Below are 25,766 nucleotides of genomic sequence, written 5' to 3' on the forward strand. Positions count from 1 at the left end.
CCCCTGTCCATGAGTTTTACGAGTCGTGGTTGGATATGCCAAGTTGTTTTGTCTAGTAGATGAATTTTGATTGATATTTAACTTCATCTTGTTTTCATTTATATATTTAAGGATTTCTAAACAATAGAGTTGACGCAAATCTAATATCTTACTTTCAGAAAAGAGGTTATCAGTAGGATTTATTCTGTCTATGCCAAAAATGATTTTTAAAAACCATTTTAAATTGATTTTAATTTTTGTATATATGTTTCAGAAACTCTTCCCCATCCCAAAATTTTGACCTGAACTTGACTTTGTACAAGAGACATATATACAATTTTTAGATGTTCGGTAGTCAAAAAGTCTCGAAGGTACATACATTTTGAAAGAAGTCCCCTTAACTTCTGAACCATTTCATCGACATGAAGGTTTCATTTCAACAAATTGTCAATTTTAATACTGAGATATTTAAAAGATGTTGCTTCGGGTATTTCACAATCCCCAATCTTAATGTTGCCAAGCCTTTGAAGGGAACTTCTGTAAGTTGCAAAAGACATGTAGTTAGTTTTTTGTATATTTAAAGTTAATTTATTGTGTTGAAACCAGTTTTTTAATTCCACAAAGTCTTTTTTAATTTGGGTTGTTATAATTTACCAAGACTTTGATCTACAGAGTAAAACGGTGTCATCTGCAAAACTAACCAGCGTTCCATTTAGTTTAAGCTTAAGCAGTCGTTTACATGAACCGTGAAAAGTAAAGGACCCAACACAGTTTCCTGGGGTACTCCATATCTAACATCTCTTTCACTGCTTATGGTTCCATTAAAGTTAACACGCTACGTTCTATTTATAAGGTAGCTTTTAAGCAAATCGAAAACTTTGCCTCTGAGTCCACAGCTATGTAGTTTTTTTAAGAGCATCTCATGACAGACAGTATCAAATGCCTTAGAAAGATTCACGATAAGGCAGGCATAAGCAAGCTTCACTATTATCTAGTGCATTTGTGATGTTAAAAGTTTAATTGCATCCTGAGTAGATCTTCCCTCCCCGAAACCAAATTGCAAGCCTGATAATACATTAAATTTAGTTAAGAAATTTGTCATTCTTTTTTAATTAATCGTTCAAAAATTTTTGAAAATATTGACAAAAGTGAGACAGGTCTGTAATTTGATATTTCTGTTTTATCGCCATTTTTATATAAGGGTTTAATAGTTCCGATTTTAAGAGAGTCCGGAAAGCACCCTGTATCAAACGACTTATCTATTATCCACGTCAAAATCGGTGAAATTTCTGTAGATATTTGTTTTAGGCATTCACTTCTTATATTGTCCCATCCAGGGGATTTTTTTATCTCAAGGTTCATTATAGTTCTATTGACTTCAAAGATTGACGCAAGCCTTAAAACCATAGAATTTTCTCAATATTGAATGTCGTTCTTATAGTTTGGCAAGTTTTTAATCTTTTTAGTAAGATTCTCACCTAGGTCGCTATAGACGTTATTGAATTTATTTGAAATAGACTATTTCTCAGTGTATACATTACCATTTCTTGTTGTTATTTGGCGTATTTCAGTATTTGACTTAGTTTTGATTTTAACTATAATACTCAAATATATAATTTAGTAATAAATTGAAGATTCAGTTTTCGGGATATTATCACTTATAACTTGCTCAAGAGTAGCCAGACCATGCAGGTGAACGTTCAAAATTTTCATCCTTTGATCTTAATCATCTAACATTAACAAAATTTTAAATGATGTAAAAACTAATTTAATGGCTTTGATGAAATTTCTCATCTGATACTTAAGTATTATAATCTTTTTATCGATAAGTATATTACTCATATCATTAATTGCTAAAAATCATTAATTGTTAATAAATGGAAGATATTTATTAGCAGTCATTCCACTGATCCTACTGATTTTAATAAACTTCATATGATTACTATATTTTCAACAGTATCAAATATTTTGGAATAATTTACTTACGATCGGTTATATTATATGCCTACTGTATCTCTAGTAAAATTATATCAAATACCCAGTGTGGATTTAGAAAAATATTTAGCACCGCAGCTGTTCTTACCAACGTTAGCGATGATATTTTTTAAGCATTTGACAGATAGATGCATAGTTGCACACTCTGTTGGTACTTTTAGATTTCACTAAGGGATTTATTAAATCAGCCATTAGCTTCTTTTAGCTATCTTAAAATTTTCTGGTTTCGATTTAAATACATGTACTCTTATTGAATCTTATCTACTTGACAGGACTCAATTGGTCATCTTTGATAAATGCTCTAAGCTGGTCAGGATTCTCTCTGGAGTTCCTCAAGGATCAAATTTGGATACATTACTATTTTTAATTAATACTTCTAATTTTTCTTAGATCACTCAAGTTTTATCACATATAAGCCATTGCAGACGATGCGCTAAAAAAAGCACCTTAATATTTTTTTGGATGGTACTGATTTAACATTTGTTAGTTGCCAAAAACCTATTAATTATGGATACTGAACTTAGATTTGGGGAACAAGTTACAAGCATAATAATACACATATATTTAACTTTAATTTGAGAAAAATGTACGAGTTTCTTGTTTTGTTTAATTTTACTTACTGTGATATTTTAATTTACTGCAATTAAAAAAAGTCTTTGAAAATTAGACTTTGCCTTCAGATTCAATTTCTATGGTGAAATTTAAGTTTGCGTGGTAGAAATTGAAATGTTCAATATATCTGTTGTATCGTTTGGGATAGCTAAAGTATAATTATTATACGTATATTTTAACAAATAGAATAAAATACGATATCTTTTTGTGACCTTGATAATTTATTGTTCCATTACTAAAAAAAATTGCAAGTAAAAAGCGCTAATAAACTTAAAGTAACTAGTATTAAAACAAAATTTAAATAAATATATCATTATAGAACTAAGCATTCCTATGAACATTTTTTGAAATACCATAGTTTTTTTTATTATTTTTATAACTTATTCTTTAGGATGTTAAAGAAAGACCAACTTACAAGTAATTAAATTATTCGATGTAGTAATAGACAGACGTTAAAGGATGGAGATTTGACGCAACTGACACTGGTCTCAGACTTAAAATCTATTGGTGTGTTTTTCTTAAACCATATAATTTAGGCGCCATGGAATTATATCTTTCTAATGTATTGCTTCTATACTCAGAGATGCAACTATGCTCATAAAATACTAATTGACTATATATTTTAATGCTATGTTTTAAGATTTTTCCTTTTTGATATTCGTAATTTTTCCAGGCATTCAAGTCAAATTTTTACTCTTTCCAGGCAACTGAAATCATAAACCCTATTTAGTGTATGCAGTAAAAATTAGATAGTTTATACTAAAATTTCCTTTTTTTAACCACAAGAGTGATAAAATGATTACGAAATGAGAAGAGAAAACAAAACCTGGCTTAAGCAAATTAGTTCCTATTAAATAAAAAAAAAATAAAAAAGTAAGAAATCAGCTAGTCTAAACCGAGAATTATTAGCAATCAATGGTGCTGGTAAAAAAAATGGCTGCCGACCAGCAGCAATCAAACTAATAAGCGACCAAGTACTCGGAGTGTACCGGTAAAAAATCAAACGATCGTTTCGTCTCTCTTATTTATTGTCGGCGCATTTCTTTTCCTGCCAATAACCGCAAACTTACGCAATAACAATCATACAAATTGTACCTGTAGTTCTTTTTAACTCTTTTTCACCGATAGTTACGAAGAATAGTGATTTTGTCTGTAGCGCTGGAAAATAGCGACAACTTAAATATTTTTGCTTTTTATAATGATAATATTCATTAAGATAATACTGGCGATATGACAAGCAGAAAAAAGTCAATTTTTATCTCATAAATACATAACATAATATTAGGTTTAATAATTTCAAATCCACCTTCGCAACCATAGTGCCATGTTTCAGGGATCTTTTTCTTATAACGTAGAAAAAATGTATAATATACTACCCATTAACCTGGTTAGCCTATCAATACAAAGTTTCAAAAAGTATTTAGTAATTTTGCAACTTAATGGGGATTGTTTTTAAGTAAATACATATTTATAATAATTTTACTTGTTAAAAAGCAAAGTTATAATATAACAAAAAAAAAAATTGCACCTTTCTAGTAACTTGAATGTCATCTGAAAAGTGTTAAATTAAAATATTGTCTACTTCTATGAGTCAGATTTAAAGGTGTGATTGCCAGTTTAGCTATTGAAGCTGAACTGTGCCAGTTTTCTACGTCAAGTTTCCTGTTTTTTACAGCTCTGTATATAATAATTGGTATTAAAAATATTAATCCTTAATTATTGTTGGCTCAGTTAAATTATTTGAAATTTAATAATCAGGCGTATTGTTTAATAAAAAGCTACTTGTCGATTACATATACACAAAGCATAAAATTGAATGGACAGCAGGTAAGTTGTCGAGTAATTTGTAATGATGTTTCTCAAGTATCTATACATAGCCCTTCTTTCCATGGGATTGTCTGCACTTATCTCATTTCAGTACTGTACTTCTTCTGTACTTCATAATCGTTTCAATATGTTTCGCTCTTAGGTTGTTATTATTAATTAGGAAGGAATGGCTACATCAATAAGAGTTGTCTTCCTAGAAATTTTATCGTTTAGTATTAGGTCAGGCCTATTGGTACTTACTCGTTGCTCTGTAAGTACAGGGTAAAATTATGCCCTGTATCTTAAAAACCAAAAGGGGTATGAAAATTTTGTTGACAGCATCTTTAGTTTTACGGAAAAGTAGCACAGTGTCGCGAAAACCGAAACTCTCTATCTCTAAAAATAACAAAAATATCTCGCAAAAGTACCCAAAATAGGACACCCTATACAGTGCGATCCCAATGAAATTTGTGATGCTCATTTTTAAGAACTAATTCCGGCTTATAGTTATAATATTATACCTTGGCTGCTGATAAGAGGTTTAGTTTTTCTGTGAGCTCTTGACGTTGTATCTTTGCAACTAGATCATGCCGTTCTTTATGTTCCGTTGATGCAATAATTCGACATGCATCGCCGACATGCTAAATTAACTCCGTTGTCTCACAACCATACCTACATCTGTCACTTTATACCGTCGGGTCTACTTTGTCTAGGTATTACTTTTTCTTACTCGGTGTTTTGGTGTATAGGTAGCTCAATCTCCTAGAGTTTAAGTAGTTTTGAGTCGTCTCTTTGATATACAGTACGATAAATATCTGATGTTTTAGCCTAAGTCGACCATTCCCATATGTCGAGGTAGCGTAGTTCGTTCGAGTGCGCAAGTGATGCTTATTGGCGTTCTTTGCAAATTTTCGATGTCTGTTTTAGTCCATACTATAGAACCAAAAGAGTAAGTTAGTAAACTGACTACATAATATGTGTTAATAGCTTTAAATGAGTTTCTGCTATTAAGACTTGTTTTAAGGAGTCGACGCATTCTTGAAGTGAACCAGGGCCGAGCCTAGGGTATTTGCCGCCCGGGTGCAAGAGCTAATTTTGCCGCCCCTTCTGCAGTAATTTTTATAAAAAGTGTTTTAAAAAATGCTCTTACCAAAGTACAGCGTTTAAAAAAAAGGGTGTAATAAAAAAATCATATTGAATAAAATTCCAAACACACATATAATAATCAATATATCAATATTATCTATACAAAAAATATACATAAAAGCATATATTATTTGCTTATATAACTATTTCTATATTAATATGTAATTACATCGATAAAAGCACCTAAAGAAAATATATTTTACTTACATACTAATTTAAAGAAATAAAAAAAAAGTAATTAGAACCCTGGTTTAAATGCTAACATTTACTTTTCTTGCCTTTTTATATGCAAATTCCCTAATTAGGTCGGTAACATCTAAATTAGAAACAATGTCTTTCTCAATACTTATTATTGATAAATTTGGTAGTCTTGATTGGCTCATTGTGGATCTTAAGTAGTTTTTTATTAATTTTAGTTTGGAAAATGAGCGTTCCCCATGAGCTACAGTGACTGGCATTTTAAAAAATATTCTAAAGCTACGAATAAATTTGGAAATATGCCTTTCAGATCGTTAGCAACCAGATATATTAATATTTCTTTGGCCGAGAAAATATTTCTATCATTAATGTAAATTGATAATATGTCGATTTCGTTATAGAGGTCCAATCCACTTATGTCCATATTTTTTGTTTCAGGGTCAGTTAATTTAGCTTCTAAATTCTTACAATAGGTCAATATTTCGGGTTTGGAAAATGCTTTCAAATTGTTTAAAAAACCAAATAATTCAATGTTTTTGTAAATCGTGAAATCTCTCATCCAATTTTGAGGTTGAAATATCAAGAATATTAAAAAAAAAATATTTACTACTAAAAATAAAATTTATTTCTGGAGATTGGATTGGCTCATCCTTGTGTTCATAATCAAAAAACGTTTTTTTTTTCCTTGGTCTTATTGAGTGAATGCCTGGAAAGGAAATTTCGGCGGCTACTTCTTCCGCAATTTTCTTAGATTCACTTATCATGTCTAAAAACCCGTTTTCCGATCTCATTTGTGTCAAAAATAATTTGATTTCTTTTAGCATCTGTACAGCTTCTAGTAAAATAACATTAGACTTTTGCAGTGTTTTGCTTACTATATTAATTTTTTCCAAAATGTTGTACCAAATAACTAACGAACAAATAAATTTAAATGATTTTATTTTATTTATTAGGGACATTGCAATATTCTTTGTTTCATTATCTCTGCTTTCATCATTAAAAAGCGTAAACAGAGCATCATACACTTTTTCTAACTCAAATCTAAAAGTTTTTATTGGTTCAATACGGCTTTCCCAGCGGGTATCCGATAAGGGCTTTAGTGTTAGCCTGGACAGCTCTTTTAACAGAGCATTCCATCTGTAAGTTGAGGCCGAAAAAAAGACATATAATTCCTGAATAATGCAAAAAAAATTTGTTACTTCTAGAGAGCTTTTTTCTGCATCATTAACTATTAAATTTAAACTATGGGCGGCACAGAGTACAAAAAAGGCTCTAGGATTAATATTAAAATTTTTTTTTGCAGGCCATTGTGCTTGTCTTTCATGTTTGCTCCGTTGTCATAGCCTTGACCTCTCATATCGGTAATATCAATATCCAGTTCTTTTAAATAATTTAATAAGAAATCTGTTAACCCCTGACCAGTAGTGTTTGTAACTTTACAAAATCCTAAAAAATGTTCTCGAATTTCAATACTTTTAGAACAATCATCAATAAAAACGAATCTAACAATAATGGTAATTTGTTCTTGGTGACTAAGGTCAGGTGTACAGTCAAGAATGATTGAGAAATATTTGCATAATTTTAAACATTCAACAATACACTTTTGTACTTTTTCTCCTATTAAAAAAATCAATTAATTTTGTATTTTATCTCCCAAATAATGCGGCATTTTGTTCTCATCTTTTTGGACTCTATCAATATGTTCGGCCATTACAGAATCAAATTTTGCAATCGTCTCAATTAATTTCAGAAAATTACCGTTACCCTTATCAAATAGTTTTTGACTATTACCCCTAAAAGCTAAATTTTGTCCAGCTAAAAACTGGATAACAGATATTATTCTCTCTAAAATCGAAGTCCATCTTTTTTTTCCATTTGAAATAAATTTTGATTGATAGAGTCCCCAATTAAACCATTTTCTATTGATTTTTTTAATTCAAGCCATTTCCTAACACTTTCAAAATGCCCCTTACTGGTTTCGTGTCTTTCTAAAGTCCGAGATAAATGTCGCCAGTCACTATAGCCATTCCCCTCATTAAAACTATTATCAGAAACTTAAAATAATTTACAAGGAAAACAGTACACTGAATCTTTAGATTTTGAGTAAATAAGCCAGGTTTTAGGAACTTTTTCATTGTAAGTTAATTTTTTCAAAGTAAGCACTGCTAAAACATCTATTTAAATATTAATGAGATAATTAATATTTTTAATTTGAACAGGTCCTATTCCTAAAATCAATAATCTAATATTATGCGTTAATATTTCGGGCCAATATGCTGGATCTTTAAATTGTTCTTCATTTACCTGAATAGCTTCAATGTTCTCAGTTTGCGTATTTGCTGGCGTATTCGTCGAGTGATCATCTTGTTTCAGTTCATCTCCTAATGGTTGTTGATCTCCATCATTTGGTTGTTCTACATCGGCATCGGCTTCAGTTGATGTCAAAGGTTGAACATCCGGCCTTTGGCTTGTTGAAGGTTGAGGTTGTGCCGGTTGTGGGTTCGTTGATGACGCAAAAAACATTTTTAACGAACCTGCGAACCGCCTGTCATCTTCCTCCTTTTCTAGCTTCCTTTTTCGGTATTGGGAACCAGAAAGCCTCTTTCGACCATCAGCCATCTGAATCAACAAATTTTTTTTCAGAATTGGCACAAAAATCACACATTAATTTTTTCAATGAAAAATTGCTTAAGGCATGAATTTCTAAATATTTGGAAGATATTAATAAAATATTTTAAACTTACCGTTAACAACACAATTTTTATATAAAATGTATTAAAAATAAACACTAATCGACAAGTCGCTTTAAAACTCGCAAACTAAAATAAATTAAAAACAAAAGGGTGGGAATTTCTAAACATTACACCCCCACTTATTTCTGCAGCTCCAAAATACATATTATTTATTACCCAAAAGTATTGAAATTCCGCAAGAAATAAATTTCGAGGAATTACTATTGGTGGTACTTTACGCGGCTCTTTTAATTACGCCGCCCTTATAACATCATCAGTACCGGCTGAACCCACCAGAATTGCGGTGGTATTGTTTTTATTACCTGGTCCTGGTACCTATTTATTTAGCTATATAGATTATTATTATTATAGCAACGATTCGGGGAACAATGCTCGGTTTCAGTAAACATTGTATTCTGTTGGCGCCTTAATTATAAGTTTTAAATTTTATAAATTTTTGTTATTCATAATTTTTTTTTCATTACTTGGCGCTTTTTTATTTTATTTTTCGGATATTTTGCCGCCCCAAATGAGCGCCGCCCGGGTGCGGCGCACCCCTTGCACCCCTGGCACGGCTCGGCCCTGTAGTGAACTAAGTAGTCAGCTTATTTTTTATAGTTCTATGGTTTATTCTGTGCGCCTCTTCGTTCCTAGATATTTATAGGATTCTTCTTCATCCATAGCATTAATTATCTAACCGTTTTTTATTTGAGTCACCTGGTTGTTGTTTACCCTTATTAATGTTCACAGTTCGGCACTTATCCAGTCCAAAGATCATTTCTATATCATCAGAGAATTTTTCCATTATCTTAACGATCTATTCTAGTTGATTTAGTGTTGCCGCAAGAATTTTTAAATCATCCATATAAAGTAGATGGTTTACTCTTCTTAGTTCTCTATTATCCTTTTTTGGGTCAAATCCGTACGTAGTTGAATTAGTTGGCTAGAGAGTGGGTTCATGGCCACACAATACCAAAGTAGACTTAAGAAATCTCCCTGGAATATACCCCTACGAATAGAAATCATAGTAGTTTCAATGCAGTTACCGTTAGGCAGCTTAAGTTTTATTGATGTTCGCCAAGATGCTATAGTGAATTTTAAAAAGGAAATTACGTGGTTATCTAGTTTGTACAATTTAAGTACATTAATAAGCCATTTATGTGGAACTGCATCAAAACTCGGTAGTCATTCTATAGTGCAAAAAGGTTTCTCTTATTGTTAAATGCCTGATTGCAAACTATGGAGTCGATTGTTCTTTACACCCCATGGCACCTCTGGCACATCCTGTCTGTTGAGCCGTTATGATGCTATTTTGGTCACAATGTCGGTAAATACGTTCTGTGATGCAAGATGTAATTAGTTTATAGAGTTTGAGTAAACATAATATTGGCCGATATTTAGCCGGTATTTATCATGAGTGTTTTGGTAGTACCAGGTAAGTAAGTACCTTCTGCTAAAAAATTTGGCAAATTCTGAGATTTTATAATATGAAGATTCATAATAAGCACGTCATTTAGAAGGTCGGTCAGTTGTTGATGTGTTGACCACAATTAATTAATCCAGTAATTTTGAACATGATCTGGGCCTGGAGCTTTCCAGTTATGTAGCTTTTTTATGATGTTACTTCGTCACTTCGTCAACTAAAAATGGTAAAAATACCATTAGATTATATGTTTGACACTTTGATCGTTTTTCAGTCAGCCGTTCAGTGCCCCAGAACTCCTCGATGTTTTCTTTAGTCGAGTAAATGATAATGGTAGTGTTTGTTGCAGAAGTGTCAATAAGTTTTTAATAGAATTACTTCTCTGAGCGTTTAAAAAGTTAATTATCTCGTTTCCTTTTATTACTAGATTTATATCTTCTTAAGCGACCTGAAAAAATAAAGAACTTATGTTTAAGGATGTCTAGGCATTGTTCCGGAGTACAGTTCTCTGGGTGCTGCTGTGTATGTTGTTGGGTCTGATGCATTATTTCCTCTACTCCTTCTTGTACTTTGCTGGTTCCGATACCTCCGATATTCTTTAGCCGGCCAATGTCTTTCCTATTATCTTCAATCTTTTTTTGTAGTCTGCTTTCTTATGGCGGTCGATCTTTCATTACGTGTAACACTTTGCTGGTTATTTATTATTTATAATCCTAGGGTTTTAGGAACAGCGGTAGCCCCACAGTAGATTATCAAATGAAGCTATTCAAGTATTGTAACTGTAAGAGTGTAATCAGGTAAATTTAAGTTAGCAGCATTAAGAAAAATTGCCAATTTTCTACAAGAGTTAACTCTAAGAAGAGCTGGTCTTGTTAAGAGGTTTGTTCCTTTATACTCTTCCATTGCCCTTCTAAACTCTGTTCTAAGTTTAAAATTCACTTGATCATTATTCTGGTCTCCATTTTTGAGTTTCTTCATTTATTATCACTTCTGGAAATGGTGCTTCGTCTGGTGGGTGTAAGTTTTCTTCCGCTTCTGTTCGCGCTTGGTTGGAATTGTTCTGCAAATTATCCCTTCCTTCATTTAAGGCCTTAAAGTTAATTTAAGGCCTTGAATTAATTCGAGTTTTTGGGATCAAGTTATTTTTTAAAAATGACGCGGTATTGGTCAACGAATCTGCGCTCAGTCACGTTCACTTTTGGATATTTTCTGTAGAATGCGGCATGTAGCTGTTGTCTGTAGCCAACAATCACTTGTTGCCCCAGATTTGTTACCTTACAGAAATTATTGTTAATATTATTATTATTACTATTATTATTATTATTATTATTATTATTATTATTATTATTATTATTATTATTATTATTATTATTATTATTATTATTATTAAAATAATGAGCTCTGTGGAGATTTTTTCCAAGTTATTGGGCCCGTGAGGAGCTTGGAATGATGGAGCATTTCTCATAAATTTCCGGGCGCTTCGGGCTGTATCAAAAATAACTGTTTTTTGTATAGGCTTATGAAGGTGTTCACTAGGCCGAAGTAGATTGATGTTATTTAGATGGATAGCACGTGTGATTAAAATAATAAATGAAATCGTTTGGATCTTTTCCATATTTCACTGCCTCTATATCTGTCTTTCAAAATCTCTGTACTAGGCTATGCTATCATTGTCTGGATGGCATCTTTATATCAGTTAGAACACACGCGATATTAGTATAGCTTATTGTTGTTTTCGAAAATAGGCTCAAGGATGTATTTGAAATAAGGGAGATTGTCCTGCTGTATGTGATTGTCCTGTTGTATGAGTTTTAGGCGTTTTACCAGCTCTTATTGTAGTATCTTCCATACTGGATCGTGTCCGTTTTTGCATTTTTTCATAGCGAATGCCTTGCAGCCTCCAATCAAGTATTGTAAGGCTTCGTGCGCTTGGCATCCATAGCGAAACTTGTCATTTTTTATAGATGAGTCTTTAATGATGTACTTCAAGTAGTTTCTTTTTGGAATGACTCTTCAACAGTAAGAGGCTTTACGTTTCTGGGAACATTTTTCGTGGTGTCTGGAGGCTTTTCTTTCTAAAGGCGCATCTTCTCTTGATTGGTCTGATGACGTATCCCTATACTACTACTACTACTACCTTCCTATTCACTCAATCGCAGAGGTGTTGCGTGAGACTACGAACCGGCATATTGCAACATTCAACAAAGATGTTGCCTTACTCTGAAAGTATTATCGCAGACTGGATATTTGTCAAGATGTCAATATAGCATTGTTCTCTTCACTGCACAGCGAGGGTGATGTTTGTATTTTTTTGTCAGGTCTTGATCTTCCGTCGTAAGTTCTCAGTTTTGATTTTACTTTCAGTCGATTATACCTAAGGTGTAACCAACTGCGGAGCAAGCGTATGTATTCAATTCTTTTATATTATTTCTGTTAAAATAGGCTCATTATACTCGTACCTGTCTCACCCTTTTCAAGAACCTTGTGGTTGGTACTTTCTTCGTTGCTTGATGGTCCACTTTTCTCGCCTGCTTCACACCTATATATTTATAAGATTCGTCAGTGCCCATTGCCTTGATGTTATGTCCATTCTCTATATCATACTCTATTTGTCATTTGATTACATTAAGGGCATGCATAGCATTTGTCCAAACCGACCTGCATACCAATGTCGTTGACCAGACCAAGAAATTTTGCTCGAGTTTAGCATTTGCTCAAGTTTATTTTGTATGGATGCATACAGCTTAAATCATCTATATAAAAAAGATAATTAAGCCTGGTTACTGTATCGTTGTTCTTCAAATCAAAGCCATTATAAATTGAATTCAGCCGATGGGATAGAGGTAAAATCACAATGGACTTAGTGAGTCGCCTAGTAGTAGCAAAAAGATTGGAAAGATGGAATAGGATCAGGAGTGAAATATTGGGTTCTCCCTTTCTACCATGAAAGAAACTAAGACTTCAACTAAAAACGCCTGTCTTCCTTCATTAGAAGGACGCGTCTTATGCTTATAAAGACTAGAAAGGGGAGCCATAGTTTTAACAAGGTTTCAGAGGTGGGTGAAATAAAACTTTTAGGCTGTCCCTCCAATATTACTACCACTACTATATAATATGTAAGAAATTAGATAAGAATGTAATTAGTAAATTAAGAATATCAGTTACTCACAAAAAGTCATATTTTAAAATGTCTTTAGGTGCTAATTAATGAAGTAAGAGGAGGAATATACCCCTAGCTAGATTTGATTGTGTTGCAAATTAAAATCACATTCTTTCAAATTATCTTCTTTACGAGACCATGACGATTCGGCTACATTTAGGCAATAAGTCATCGCATCCGAATCGAAACGGGATTGATAATCCGGTTCCCAGCATCCGTATCACGGCATCTTCATCAGCAGAACTGGTGGCTCAGGAAGAAACAAAAGAAAGCCGCAATCATTCCGCCGTTGGTCTGAGATTAGTAAATCGTGATAGGCGTGGGGCTCGTGCACCGTGAGAAACGAGAGCGCTCCGCTCGCTCTCGTCGAGGTTTACTTGATAGCTGCTTCCGTTAAATGCCTTGATTGAATGGTGCAATAATGAAAAAAAATAATTTCATAGTCCAGTTAAATAACATGTTAAGAAAAAGTTTATTGTCATGAAAAAGAGATAAACGAATTCAAAAGGTTTCTGTTCTCAGTTCTTACGTTGTGTTCGAAATTGTAGTAGCCAAACATTAACAGCCCATTCTAAGTTCAGAATAAACGCTTATTCTCTTTATAAATATACAGGGTGTCATAAAAAAACAGAGTGTCAAGCGAGCGCCCAGAGATAGAGCAACCCTAGGGGAATCCGAATCACCCCCATGTATATCATCCGATTTTTTTTAGTAGGAGTTATTACGTTTTTTGTGATTTTTTAGTATTATTCGACTTTTATACTTCTTTCTGCTATATTCATAGTAAATAGGTAAGGCGAATGCCTAATTTTTATTTTATCATTTAGATAAAAGTTGACTCCGACAAGAACAAAGATAATTTGATCCAGAATAAAATATTGCTTACAAAAATTTTAATTCTAATCTATTTAAATTTTTTAACAGAAAATCTCCATGAGCTGTTAGAAGATGTTGATTTGGAGACAAGGAGAGACATGTTTTTTCAGAACGATGGGGCTCCTTGCCATTATGCGATAAATGTTCGAGAATATCTGAATAGGCGATTTAGACACAAGTGGATCGGTCGAGGTGGACCAATTCAGTGGCCTCCCAGGTCACCGGACTTAAACCCAATTGATTTTTTATTTGGGGTTACTACAAGAGGTCGTGTACGCTCAAGAGTCAAGAAACTTAGAAGAACTAAGAATAAAAATTAATGAAGCAAAACAAACCGTAAAAAATAACAGATTAGCATTTAGACAGTTAAAAGATAATTTTTTTCGCCGATGCCGTATTTGTATTGAACAAGGTCATCATTTTGAAAACTTTATGTAATAGTTAAAGATAAATTGATTAAAACACTTTTTGCTTTATTTCATTTAATAGTAAGTCTTTTTTTGTTTTCCTTTTAACTGTTATTTAGATAAGATGCGATAAGGGTAGCCCAATGAATTTTTTATAGTGAAAAGCTGATAGACCGATAAGGTTTCTTAAATAATTAGTTTTTGAAAAAAAAAATGCTGTAATTTTTAAAACGCCTTTAACTTTGTTGAACTTTTTTTACTTTTGTTTTTTATGTCACAATTTATTTATTTTTGTAAGCAATATTTTAATTTCTGGATGAAATTATCTTTGTTCTTGTCAGAGTCAACTTTTATCTAAATAATAAAATAAAAATCAGGCATCCGCCTTACCTTTTTACTATGAATATAGCAGAAATAAGCATAAAAGTCGAATAATACTCAAAAATCACAAAAAATGTAATAACTCCTAAACTAAAAAAAATCGGATCATATACATGGGGGTGATTCGGATTCCCCTAGAGTTGATCTATCTCTGGGCGCTCGCTTGATACTCTTTTTTGGGACACCTTGTATAAAGTGCGATGTAATGATACATTAAGTAGCGGGACGGTCATTGGGACTGGAGTACCTCAAGGCACAGGGACTAGTCTTATTTTTAGTTTATAATAATGAATTGGGACAATTGCTGAAGAATGATTCGATTATTTGCTTTGCCGATGACACTGTAGTGACATTTACAGACAAAAATTGGGAAAATGTATTTTTGAAAGCTAAACAAGACCTTAGCGTTTTACAAAAATGGATAAGTAGCAATAAAATAAACCTAAACTTTGTAAAAACTAAATTTATAGCATTTTCATTAACGGCTGCCGATCAACTCGAATAATCTGATATTAAAATTCATGCCACAACCTGTAATTTATTAAATACTACTTATACCTGTCCAAGTATATAGAAAACGAATAAAATTAAATATCTAGGCTTATATATTGATCAACATCTTCGATGGAATGAGCACGCTATCGAAACGGCGAAAAAAATTCGAAAACCATCTTACAAATTTTACCAGCTTCAAAACTTTTTAAATGGAAAAACAGTAAAAATAGTTTATAATTCACTTGTAGAGTATATTTTAAGATACTGTTTACCAATTTGGGGTGGTCTTTGCGAAACTGCATTGCAGATTTTAAAGCTGTGCCAAAACAAAATCATAAAGATAATTCTATATAAAAATGGCCAGTATCCTACAATTAATCTTTATTCTGAATTTAATGTTTTGAACCTAAGAGGATTATTTGTGAGTACAAGTCTTAATTTCTACAAAAAAATTAAACATATTTTCACTGAGCTTGATTATCATTATAGCACCCGTTCTAAAAGAAATAACGAAATACAATCATATTTTTTTAAGAAATCTAATTTGCAAAAAAATATATTGTTTTTGCTTCCGAAAATTCTTAAGATTTTACCGCAAAATTTAAAAATAAAAATTAAGGGAAGTCATAACCAAAAAAATTTAAATATTGAACTTTTAATTCAATTTTTAATTGAACAGTTTATAACACGAACTTATAATAGTTTTAAAAAGTTATTGACAACGTAATTTAAAGTGCATTTGTTAATTATTTTTGATTATTAGCTTACGTAGTTGCCATTTGTCATAAAATATAATCCCCTGAAATTTGATTTACTTGTTCTGCAATTTTGTTTGAATTTTTAATTTCCTCCTAGTTACTACTTGTGCCTCCTCCGCTTCTCTGCTCCTTATAGTAGAATAACATATTTATTTAGTTAACAAAACTTTTTTTTTGTCTTTGTATCAATGTAGGAAATGAAAAATTTTGAACACAGGCCTAATTTTTGGTCTAGTAAAATTTCTCGCTTTATTTTAATGGATTCGTGTTTAATTGAGATCATTAATTAAACATGAATTGAATCACATTAATTTTTGTTTAAATATCTATAGTAAGTACTATGAATTATATTATAACTTTTAAGTTGTGTCTATAAATTGGATTGTGCATTTGTGAAAATCGCCATAATAAATTGTATTGTATTGTAATGTAAATATTAAAAAATGCTTCATTTTCAAAAGACGACAGAGTGTTAAAATTTTAAAAATGTTTTTTAGTCATAACTTTTTTTATACTTAAAATATTTTTATTTGGTACACAGGTTTGAAGCAGAAAAAGCATTTTCCGATTTGAAAGATTTTTAAATTTTATATCAGTGATGTCCGTTTAGTACACTTAAAGATATACAGTTGACTTCTACTACGATAAATTAATTAGACCATTAAACCCCATTATGCGAGGCCCTATGTTTTTAAGAAGTGATAAAGAGAATAGGGTCGGCTTAAAAATTATTCTTAATGAAACTTAATAATTAAATAAAGAATAGTATTTTAATAGAAAAGGTTAATATATACAAAAATACACAAATTTATATATTATTATTTTAATGATATTTCTTATTTTGTTCTCCAAGGTAAGGCAAAACTAGTAAAACCTCATAGTTAAATAATATTTATTTATAAAAATATATAAGGGTAAATCAAATTAATAAAAAATAGGAGCATAATATAGAATACAAGATGCAATTATTGCTTATAAACTCAAACACTGTTTAAAAACGTATTCTACCTTACTCTAAATTTAAATCTGTTTCACTATCATTGTCTAAACTTATTATTAAGGACTGAACCTTGGTATTTATAGACGCATAAGAATTTTCTGCTTTAAAAACATGTTTTATGGAGTTTTTCCAACTATCGGTTGTAATATTATTTACTATACTTTTTATTATTTTTATACAGATGCATTTATTGTGGGGAAGTGTTACTTTTTCAAATATTCGATTTTACTAAATGCCATATAAGTTCAATGGGATTAAAATACAATAATATGGAGGTAGACACAACACTGTATGTCCATTTTCCATTGCGAGCTTATCACACACATACTCTTTATCTATTTTAAAAGCTGTACTTCTAAAAGTTTTCATTTGTTGTTCGTCTCTTCAAAATATAAGGAACAGAGCTACTTTCGGAGCCGGCCTAAATAATTATTTTCCTCTTTATTTGAGGCTGTGTTAATGTTACATTTTTTTTAGGAGTCACTCCATCCTTTTTGTGCAGTATCATGAGTGTCAAACCAAGTTTCGTCAAGGTAAATTATTAATCGATTTTCATCCCTATATTGTCTTACAGCCGTTAAATACTCATCACGCCATTTCTGTAATCGTTGAGACTCAATTATTGTTTGGCGTTTATTAATTGTCTTATATTTAAAACACATTTTAAGCAAAATGTTACTCAAGATAGATATGCTGCAAGAATTATTTGTTCCTTTTTTCATAAGTATGTTTCTTAGGTGTTTAGTAGGTGTTGATTGTTCTTCATACATCTGATAAATTTTTCTTCCTAATAGATCCAAATCACTCTCATCCACACATTTCAAAGAGTCGGTGTCGCTTCACTTTCTCCTAGAAATTGCCGATTTCCCTATTATATTTTACCCTCAGACATAAAGGTATAAATGTATAGGTATGATACTTACAGACCCAACATCATAAGTTTTAATTCGGATCTCTGACCGCAAATATGATAATTTTGAGTCTTTTTATGACCCAACAGATAATAAGGTGATAATAAGTTTTTTACGGTCCAAAGATCAACGGTATATCTTTGGGCGGAGTATATGAGATTTTTAATTGAATATAAAAAAAAATGGAACGCCATTGCTTTTTTAAAAAAACAAAAATTATCTATAAGAACCTCCTTCAGCTCGACCAGCTTTAAATATTTGTTGATTTTTTGTACGATGCAATGTTTTCGAGTAAATAGTAAACATGATTTGTGTTCGGAAAGGTCATTCTTCATTTTCTTCAGAGAAGGATGAGGCCAGCCCAAGCTTTTCACGCCTAGTTGAACGTAAAATTAAGTTGACTATTTAGCATTTTCAAGTCCTTTGATCTCTAGTAACTCTTGGTTAAGTTTAAGAAATCCATAAGGACCCTTGGGCACACATCTAGTTTATGCAAGTAGCTCCAATAAACATAATTAGTTATTTTTTAAAAGCAAACTCTGAGTTTCCATAATTGCCTCTCAATAAGTCATACATCCTCACGAATCTAGGCTCCCGTGAGAATTTGCTTTAAAAAGGAATATTTTGGATATTCTGGAACCAAATCCTTTATTTCAATAAGAGAAGGATGATATGAGCTAATTTTTTTACACCTAGACTACAAAGCCTTCTGATAATTCTTGGTCAGGCTCTAGAAATCTATCAAGATTGAATTCAACTCATGAAATCCACTTATTAATAAGTCGTTTTTCGAGTACGAACTCTAAGTTTCCTAGATTACCTTTCAGGATCTCATTTATGCCTGCGAATATAATTTTGCTTGAGAAGTTAAATATTTTGTAAGAAAATTGTTTATTTAATTCAGAGAAAGATAAGACAAGCCCAAGCTCTTTAGACCTAGTCCAAGACAAAAAACCAAGATGACTTATTGCCATATCTAAGTTCTTTGGCTTCTGATAACTCTAAGTGAGGGTTCAGAAATTCATGAGGATCTCTATGTGAACTTCTGGTTCATGTCCGTAATTTACAATTTCAGTAAAATGTATATTATTAAGACAAATTCTTAATTATTTACTAATCTCATTGGGTATCACATCACTATTCTAGCAAATATCATTTTAGGAAATGCTATCTTATATGCTCAATTATTAAAAACAAAAAAAGAAACTAGATTTAATCATGTATTTAAAAAAAATATGAACTTAGTATACAATAATTTGATATACACTAAAATTGATCTTAGTAACATAGAAGTATAATATATTTTTTTATATACCCAGGGGCTTAAATAGAATAAATAATAATAAATAGAATAAATCAATGAAATAAAAATAAAGTGGGCTGCTTCCTCAATTTTAGCAAAGGAATTCAAAATTATGCAAATTAAAGGAAAGTGCATTTATAATGTTAAATAAAGATAAATGCATAGAGACCTGTTTGATTGATTTTAGTAATATAGTCCGTCTAGAAAGTATCAAAAAAACCACAATTATAATTTTGCAGTATACAGGGTGTCCCAAAATTAGTGGACGAAACGCCAACCTCACTTTTTCCTATAAGCATATATCCCCCCCAAGGGAGCTACGCCCGTTTTAAAGGGGGCACCTGAAGATGGTTTTTTCCACTTATTTTCAAAACAGGTAAATATAAAAATTTTAAATTTTGGTATTCTCCCAACTTTGATATGCTGAATTTAGTTGTCATTTCATAATTTTCATTATTTAGTCAGGTGCCTATCATTTAGGGGGTGAGCCTAAAAAAATACTTAAAAAAAAATTGTTTGCAAAGTTTTTGTTTTTTTTTCTTTAAATTTTAAAAATTTAAAGCTTTTTACGTAAAAAAGAACCTCCTGGTCAATAACGCTAGGAGTTACCATTTTCGAGAAAAACGCATTTAAAAATAACGCTGCATAGTATTATTAATAACAATTTTCATTAAAACTCAATAGCACGCTTCAAAAGTAAATTGACAAATAAAATTGCAAACAGATAAAAATACTAATTTATTTGAGGCAAATGTTCAAACAAGTTTCCGTTTTCCTGAATGCATAACCTGGATGTTTTTTGAATGTTTTGGGTCGATCTAAGAATTTCAAATCGGTTTTCTCTTATTTGGCCTGCAGCTGCGAGAATTCGCCTCTGAAACTCTTCTGGAGTATCAATTTCGGTGGCATAAATAATATTGCACATATTACCCCAAAGATAATAATCCAGAGGATTAAGGTCGGGCGATCGTGCAGGCCAGTTTATTGGACCACCTCGGCCTATCCATCTGCCTGGAAAATTAGTGTCCAGCCAGTTTCTCACCTGTCGGCCGTAGTGAGCTGGTGCCCCATCGTGCTGAAAAATCATTTCCAGTCGGGTTTCTATGGGAACATCGTCCAGTAAATCTCTGAGATTGTTTTGAAGAAAATTTAAATAATGACGACCAGTTAACCTGTGTGGCAAAATAATTGGGCCTATCAATTTATCTCCTATCAAACCCGCCCATACGTTACAGGAAAATCTATGCTGAAAGTTAGTTCGTCGAACTACTCTCGGATTCTCGAGGCTCCAAAAATGAGTATTACGGCTGTTAAAGCCCTTACTCCTAGTAAAAGTTGCCTCATCTGACCACAAAATTTTTTGACGAAGATTTGGGTGATTTAAAACAAGGACAAAGTTATCTATGGATCTCCTATAAGACGTATGCCGAGCTCCACGTTACCCCAAATGCCACGGTTTGATCTCTCCAAAATTTTCATTAGTTTTTCATTGATGAAGTCATGGCGAGCACTAGTTCTTTAGGAGAGTGGGAAGAAGATTTACATTGTGCAGCAATTGCGGTACTTAATGTCAATTAAAAGATCGAAGATATTGAGTACATTCAATAAATTCTTAAGATCTTCATGAAGACTATCATACTCTCACTAATCCAATAGAAATAAAACACCACACGATTTTGAAGTAAACGATTTTATACATATGTATTTCTATATAAATAAACAATAATTTTCGTATTTACATTTATTGGTGGAAATACATATTAAAAAATTTAGCACCTCATCGCAATGTTTAGAAAAGTAATATCAACCAAGGAACAATTGGTAGGATGCTTACGGTAAAAAAACTTTTATTATTAATGATTACATTTCTTAAATGGTTTAAGCATTAAATGACGTTTCCATTTCCAGGAAAGCACAAAAAGTATGGATTTTATTACTTACATAGAAAAAAAATTCCTAAGACATGAAAATATTGGATAAAAATATAATAAGCCTGCTTAATATTTTCTTTCGGTGGTAGTTGAACATATGTCCTACATAATTATTATTTGGTAAAAGAGAGATAAAAGAGGTGTTGAAAATATTGTACTTGACATAGAAATTGATGTTGATGGACTTGTCAATGGGATATTTACATGTGGAGGATACATCTGAGATTGAGTTTCCTTCTTACAGCTGCTTGTTCTATCGGAGACTCACTGGATTTTAAAAAATTAGCAGTTCCTCTCCCAATTCTTATCAGTTTTTGAGATCGGTTTGACGTCTGACTCCTTTAAGATATTTTTTTTGTAAGGCTCTATTCAGATGAATGTTATGCCAGGGAAAGAAGGATCGTTGTTTTCGCTCGCGTTATGGTCTTCTTAGAATGTCATTATTTCTTGATCTGCGTCTTTATTGGATTCTTCAATAGATTGCTTAACTAGAATTGTGTCTGTGTTTGGCCTGTTTCCATAAATAATAAGAGGAATTCCATTTTCCGTTCATATATCCATTTCGCAATTTTCGTAGCCCAGCCCACCCGAAAAAGCTTGCCCACTTTTTGGTTGACGTCGTTTTTGGTCATTCAAAATTCAATTTTGTCATTTACTCCAAACTGTTTTTACAATATCACCTTCCAAAAAGAATTTTTTTTTGATTATTTATGTTTTAAGTCCATATGTATATCAAATAAAGAAATAATCTTTCTTTGATAAAATAGAAAAAATACTTTAATATTTGGTTTCAGACACTTAGCAACTAGAAGGTCGTTCAGATCTTTAGGTTTTAGTTATTGAATAAGATTCTGTACAGATTCTGTACGATACATTATAAAAGAAACGTGTCAAGCAATTTTGCAAGTACTAATGCCTATCTCGGTGCCAACACCTATTACTGTCATGTGGAAATACATTGCCGAAAATCATAATCCGATATTGAACTTCCCCTATTGCATAGGTGCACTTATAGATGGGAGACATTAAAAATACGATGCCCTATTGCTGGATCGCAATATAACTTTTATAAAGGAGGCAACTTAATCCTGTTACTTGCATTGAAGCGTACGGAAAAAATAGGGATTCTCTAAGTTTTTCTAATTCTGTTTTGGGAAAATTGCTAGCGAATTCTATTGCCAATGTGACTGCTGATGAAAAGGTCACAAGAGACGGTGAAAAGTTACCGTACGTAATTATAGACGACGAAGGGTCTTTACTGAAATCTTGCCTACTACGTCCGTGTAGCTTAAGAAATCTCTATGAAGATAAAGAAGTTTTCAACTATAGTTTTTCAAGAGCACGAAGACGATTTCGGTTAAAAATAGTTTTGGAATTATTTTTGCAGCTTGTCCAAACATTTTTCTTAAATTTATCGAAGTTTTACTGAAAACAGCACAAGATATTGTTTTATGAGGTGTGTGCTTGCATAGTATGTCACGTGGAAAAAAAGATTTTGAACCGGTAGATAATTCCTTTAAGAGTCAGCTTTACTCTTATTTAGTCTCTATATCAGCGTTGCAAAAGAAATTTGCAGAACGAGTGACGTATGTAAGGTATAAATTTATAAAATATTTTATATCGCGAGAGGGTAGTATAACTTTGCTAAATTAAGTCGTAAGACGAGAAAGAATACAATAAATACCTATATCTCTATAGACCAGTCACAAATTTTAAAAATAAAAGGAAAAAGCGGGTAAGCTGACGAATTGGCTAAAATAAAGTTGTATCGATACCTAATTGGTTTGCCGCCAGACATAGATCTTCAGTTAGGCTGGATGTATACAGAAAGAGCAAAACAGTTTTAGTCAAAAACGTTTTTGACTAAAAGTGTTCCATGTTGTTCCCATGCAAATTAAATGAGTCTGCACGAGCAGTGTGAATAAGTACGTGTTATTTACCATTTAATTATGTAAGTGGACGCAGAAAAACTAATTGTCTTAGCAGAGGCTAGACCACCTTTATACAACTAGCAACTAGAAGATCACCATAATCGGGATTTGATAGAAAAATTATGGGAAGACATTTCAGTGGATATGAAAGTAACGGGTAAAAAAAATATAACAAAGTAAATTTTAACGGTTAATTATTACCATGAAGGTGACAACTTAAGTCGGCACACTATAATATATATACTCATAACGCAAAACGTATGCATTTAGTTCAATATTTTATTCATTTATAAAAGCAAATTTGTTTTGCCATGATACAGACCCTTCTGGCAAATTAAAGTATTGCATAAATGTATTACGTGTTCTCAGAGTGACGTTTGAAGCTCTTCTCCAGTTAGGATGTTCCGGAAGCTGGTTTCTTCCGTCTTGTTCAAGTAATAACAATTCTTTATGAATATCATTAACACTACCTTCCCTTTCTTGAATCATGTTATGAAGTACACAGCCGCCTAATGTAACCAATTCTACTTTTTCTGGAGAAAGTAACATAGTAGTTTCAAATACGCGAAACTTTTTGTCAACAATCCAAAGGCACATTCGACTATTCGACGAGCTCTTGAATGACGGTAATTGTATATATGTTTATCAATAGTCAAATTATTTCTACTAAAGGGTCTCATTAAATGTTTTGAAAGGTGGTATGCTTCGTCTCCAATGAAAACAAAAGAATATTGTATATTATTAATACTTTCCGATATTTTTCGGGACTGTGGAATATTTAACTCATCCCTGAGAAATAATTTTCCAAAATTTAATTTACTAAAAACCTTACTATCACTATTCCGACCAAAATCACCAATACCGCTATAAACGTCGCATCAGCACCTACAACTGCTTGAAGAATGGTGGAATTAAAATATTTATAATTATAATAAGCCAAACAAACATTTATCGGGCACTGTATTCGAACATGCTTTCCATCTATAGATCCCTAGCAATTGGGATAGTTCCAAAGTTGCTCAAATTTTCTCGCAATTACTAACCATTTGTCTCTTGTAGGAGTAGTCATATAAATTGGTGACAAATTATCCTAGATCGCCTTGCATGTCTCCATTACTATTTGTCCTATAGTCGTTGCCCCAACTCGAAAGTAATAATGAAACGATTGAAAGTGCTCACCGGTCTCGAGAAATCTGAAAAAAAAATAATAAATTTTTATTTCTATTAGTTGCAGATTGCAAAATAAAATGGAATTCATTGCGAAATTCATATGCACGACAGATACGGGAAATGAAAAATACACCTAGTGGTGCAGCTTGTCCTAAAAAGAAGAAATGGTACCTTTTTGATGCTATGTCATTTTTAAAAGATTTCATGGGTCAACACAAAAAAACGAAGAGTAATTATCCTGAAACGTCAACTCTTACAGAAGATGATACGAATGACAATCTCACTGAAAGTATTGATCATCCTGAAGACAGTAACAACTCCTAGCTTTCTGTCATATCCACGCCGAGACCCACGCCGACCTCCAAGCCTTCCATCACACCCAATCAAAATCCACCCAAGAAGTTGAGAAAAAAATGTGCGGCAGAGTTAGTAGCTGAACCAATGGTTGAGTTTTTGAAATCTAAAACGGGACAAAAAGACGAATACATTAATAATAGTGATTTAAATTTTTTCAAAAGTTTAATACCCGACATGCAAAAATTATCAAGCAAAAAACGTCGGCAATTCAAGGCACAAGTTATGCTATCACTAAATAGGTTCATAGATGAAGAAGATGATGAACGTGGCAGAAGTTCGTCTGTTATACCAACACCACTAACATCTCCTGCTTCCACGGAAAGCTATATGTTTAGTACTAAAAGAAACATACAACCAATGTCAGATCAAAATAGAGAGTTTTCTATTTTCCCTAGTGAGGTTAATAATTATGAATACTTATGAACATAATTAAATAAACGTAATGTACCTAATATTATGTTGTAAATAAAAGCTCACCTGAGTGTAATCAATAGCCTTTCTTCTGGTATTATTTTTGGCCTCCAATTTGTACTTTTTTTTCTAATTTTATTAGATATCAGTTCCAATAGGTAGTCATAAGAAACGGAGCTCATTCTAGTAAAATTTTTAATTTTTTTTTCATCTGCCCTTAGTTCGTTCAGGAAAGATTGAAGAGTTTTTTGACATTTCTTTTCTCGAACATCTCTAGATTTATTGGATGCACCCAGAATTATCTGTTAGGTGCTGTTTCATCTTGGAGTAACAACCAGTGCCAGAAAATAAGTGCAATCTAAACTGATTCGTCGTTCTCAGTCGACATCTTGACTTAAACTGGTTGTAGAAACATTTTGTTTCTGTTTTAAACAAAATGTTTCATGTAGAAACTAAAACGTCTGACTATTTCGTCTGAAGCAAAAACATTTTTGACTAAAACTGTTTTGCTCTTTCTGTGTGCGTCCAGCCTTAGGCTACAAACAGCAAAGTGTGTAACACGTGTCGTGGGTTATAATTTTAGTAAACGGAAAAATAACATCTACGGCTGGCTAGATGAGTGTTACCACTCTATCTACCATTACAAGCTATTTATGAATGTTTAAACTGTGGTTTAGGAAACGAATTAACAAAATAGTTAATTTACTTTTCTTATTTCCAACGTTTTTGCTTAAAATAACGTAGGAGGATAAGTTGGCGAATAACAAAGTAAATAAAATGACAA

The 25,766-nt window shown here is 32.2% G+C and overlaps 1 protein-coding gene and 1 long non-coding RNA gene across 4 annotated transcripts in view; one reads left to right on the forward strand and one right to left on the reverse strand.

Annotated features, from left to right (window-relative positions):
* Positions 1 to 25,766, reverse strand: part of LOC126737540 (uncharacterized) — a 256,720-nt gene that overhangs the window by 226,383 nt on the left and 4,571 nt on the right. For both annotated transcript variants that reach the window (XR_007661051.1, XM_050442469.1), the window contains exon 2: positions 24,088 to 24,237. Coding sequence is in view for 1 of the 2 variants with exons in the window: in XM_050442469.1 (XP_050298426.1) it covers positions 24,088 to 24,090 (3 nt within the window). In the remaining variant the exon portion in view is untranslated. The remainder of the gene's footprint in view (positions 1 to 24,087; positions 24,238 to 25,766) is intronic.
* LOC126737541 (uncharacterized) lies at positions 409 to 25,062 on the forward strand. Of its 2 annotated transcripts, none has more exons than XR_007661053.1 (2): positions 409 to 518; positions 13,976 to 14,392. It is a non-coding gene; the product is annotated as an uncharacterized LOC126737541 (long non-coding RNA). The 2 variants fall into 2 exon arrangements; XR_007661052.1 differs by lacking the exon at positions 13,976 to 14,392 and adding an exon at positions 24,273 to 25,062 and having other exon boundaries at positions 432 to 518.

The sequence above is a fragment of the Anthonomus grandis genome, chromosome 6, assembly GCF_022605725.1.
Source record: "Anthonomus grandis grandis chromosome 6, icAntGran1.3, whole genome shotgun sequence".
NCBI classification, from domain to species: Eukaryota; Metazoa; Arthropoda; class Insecta; order Coleoptera; family Curculionidae; genus Anthonomus; species Anthonomus grandis.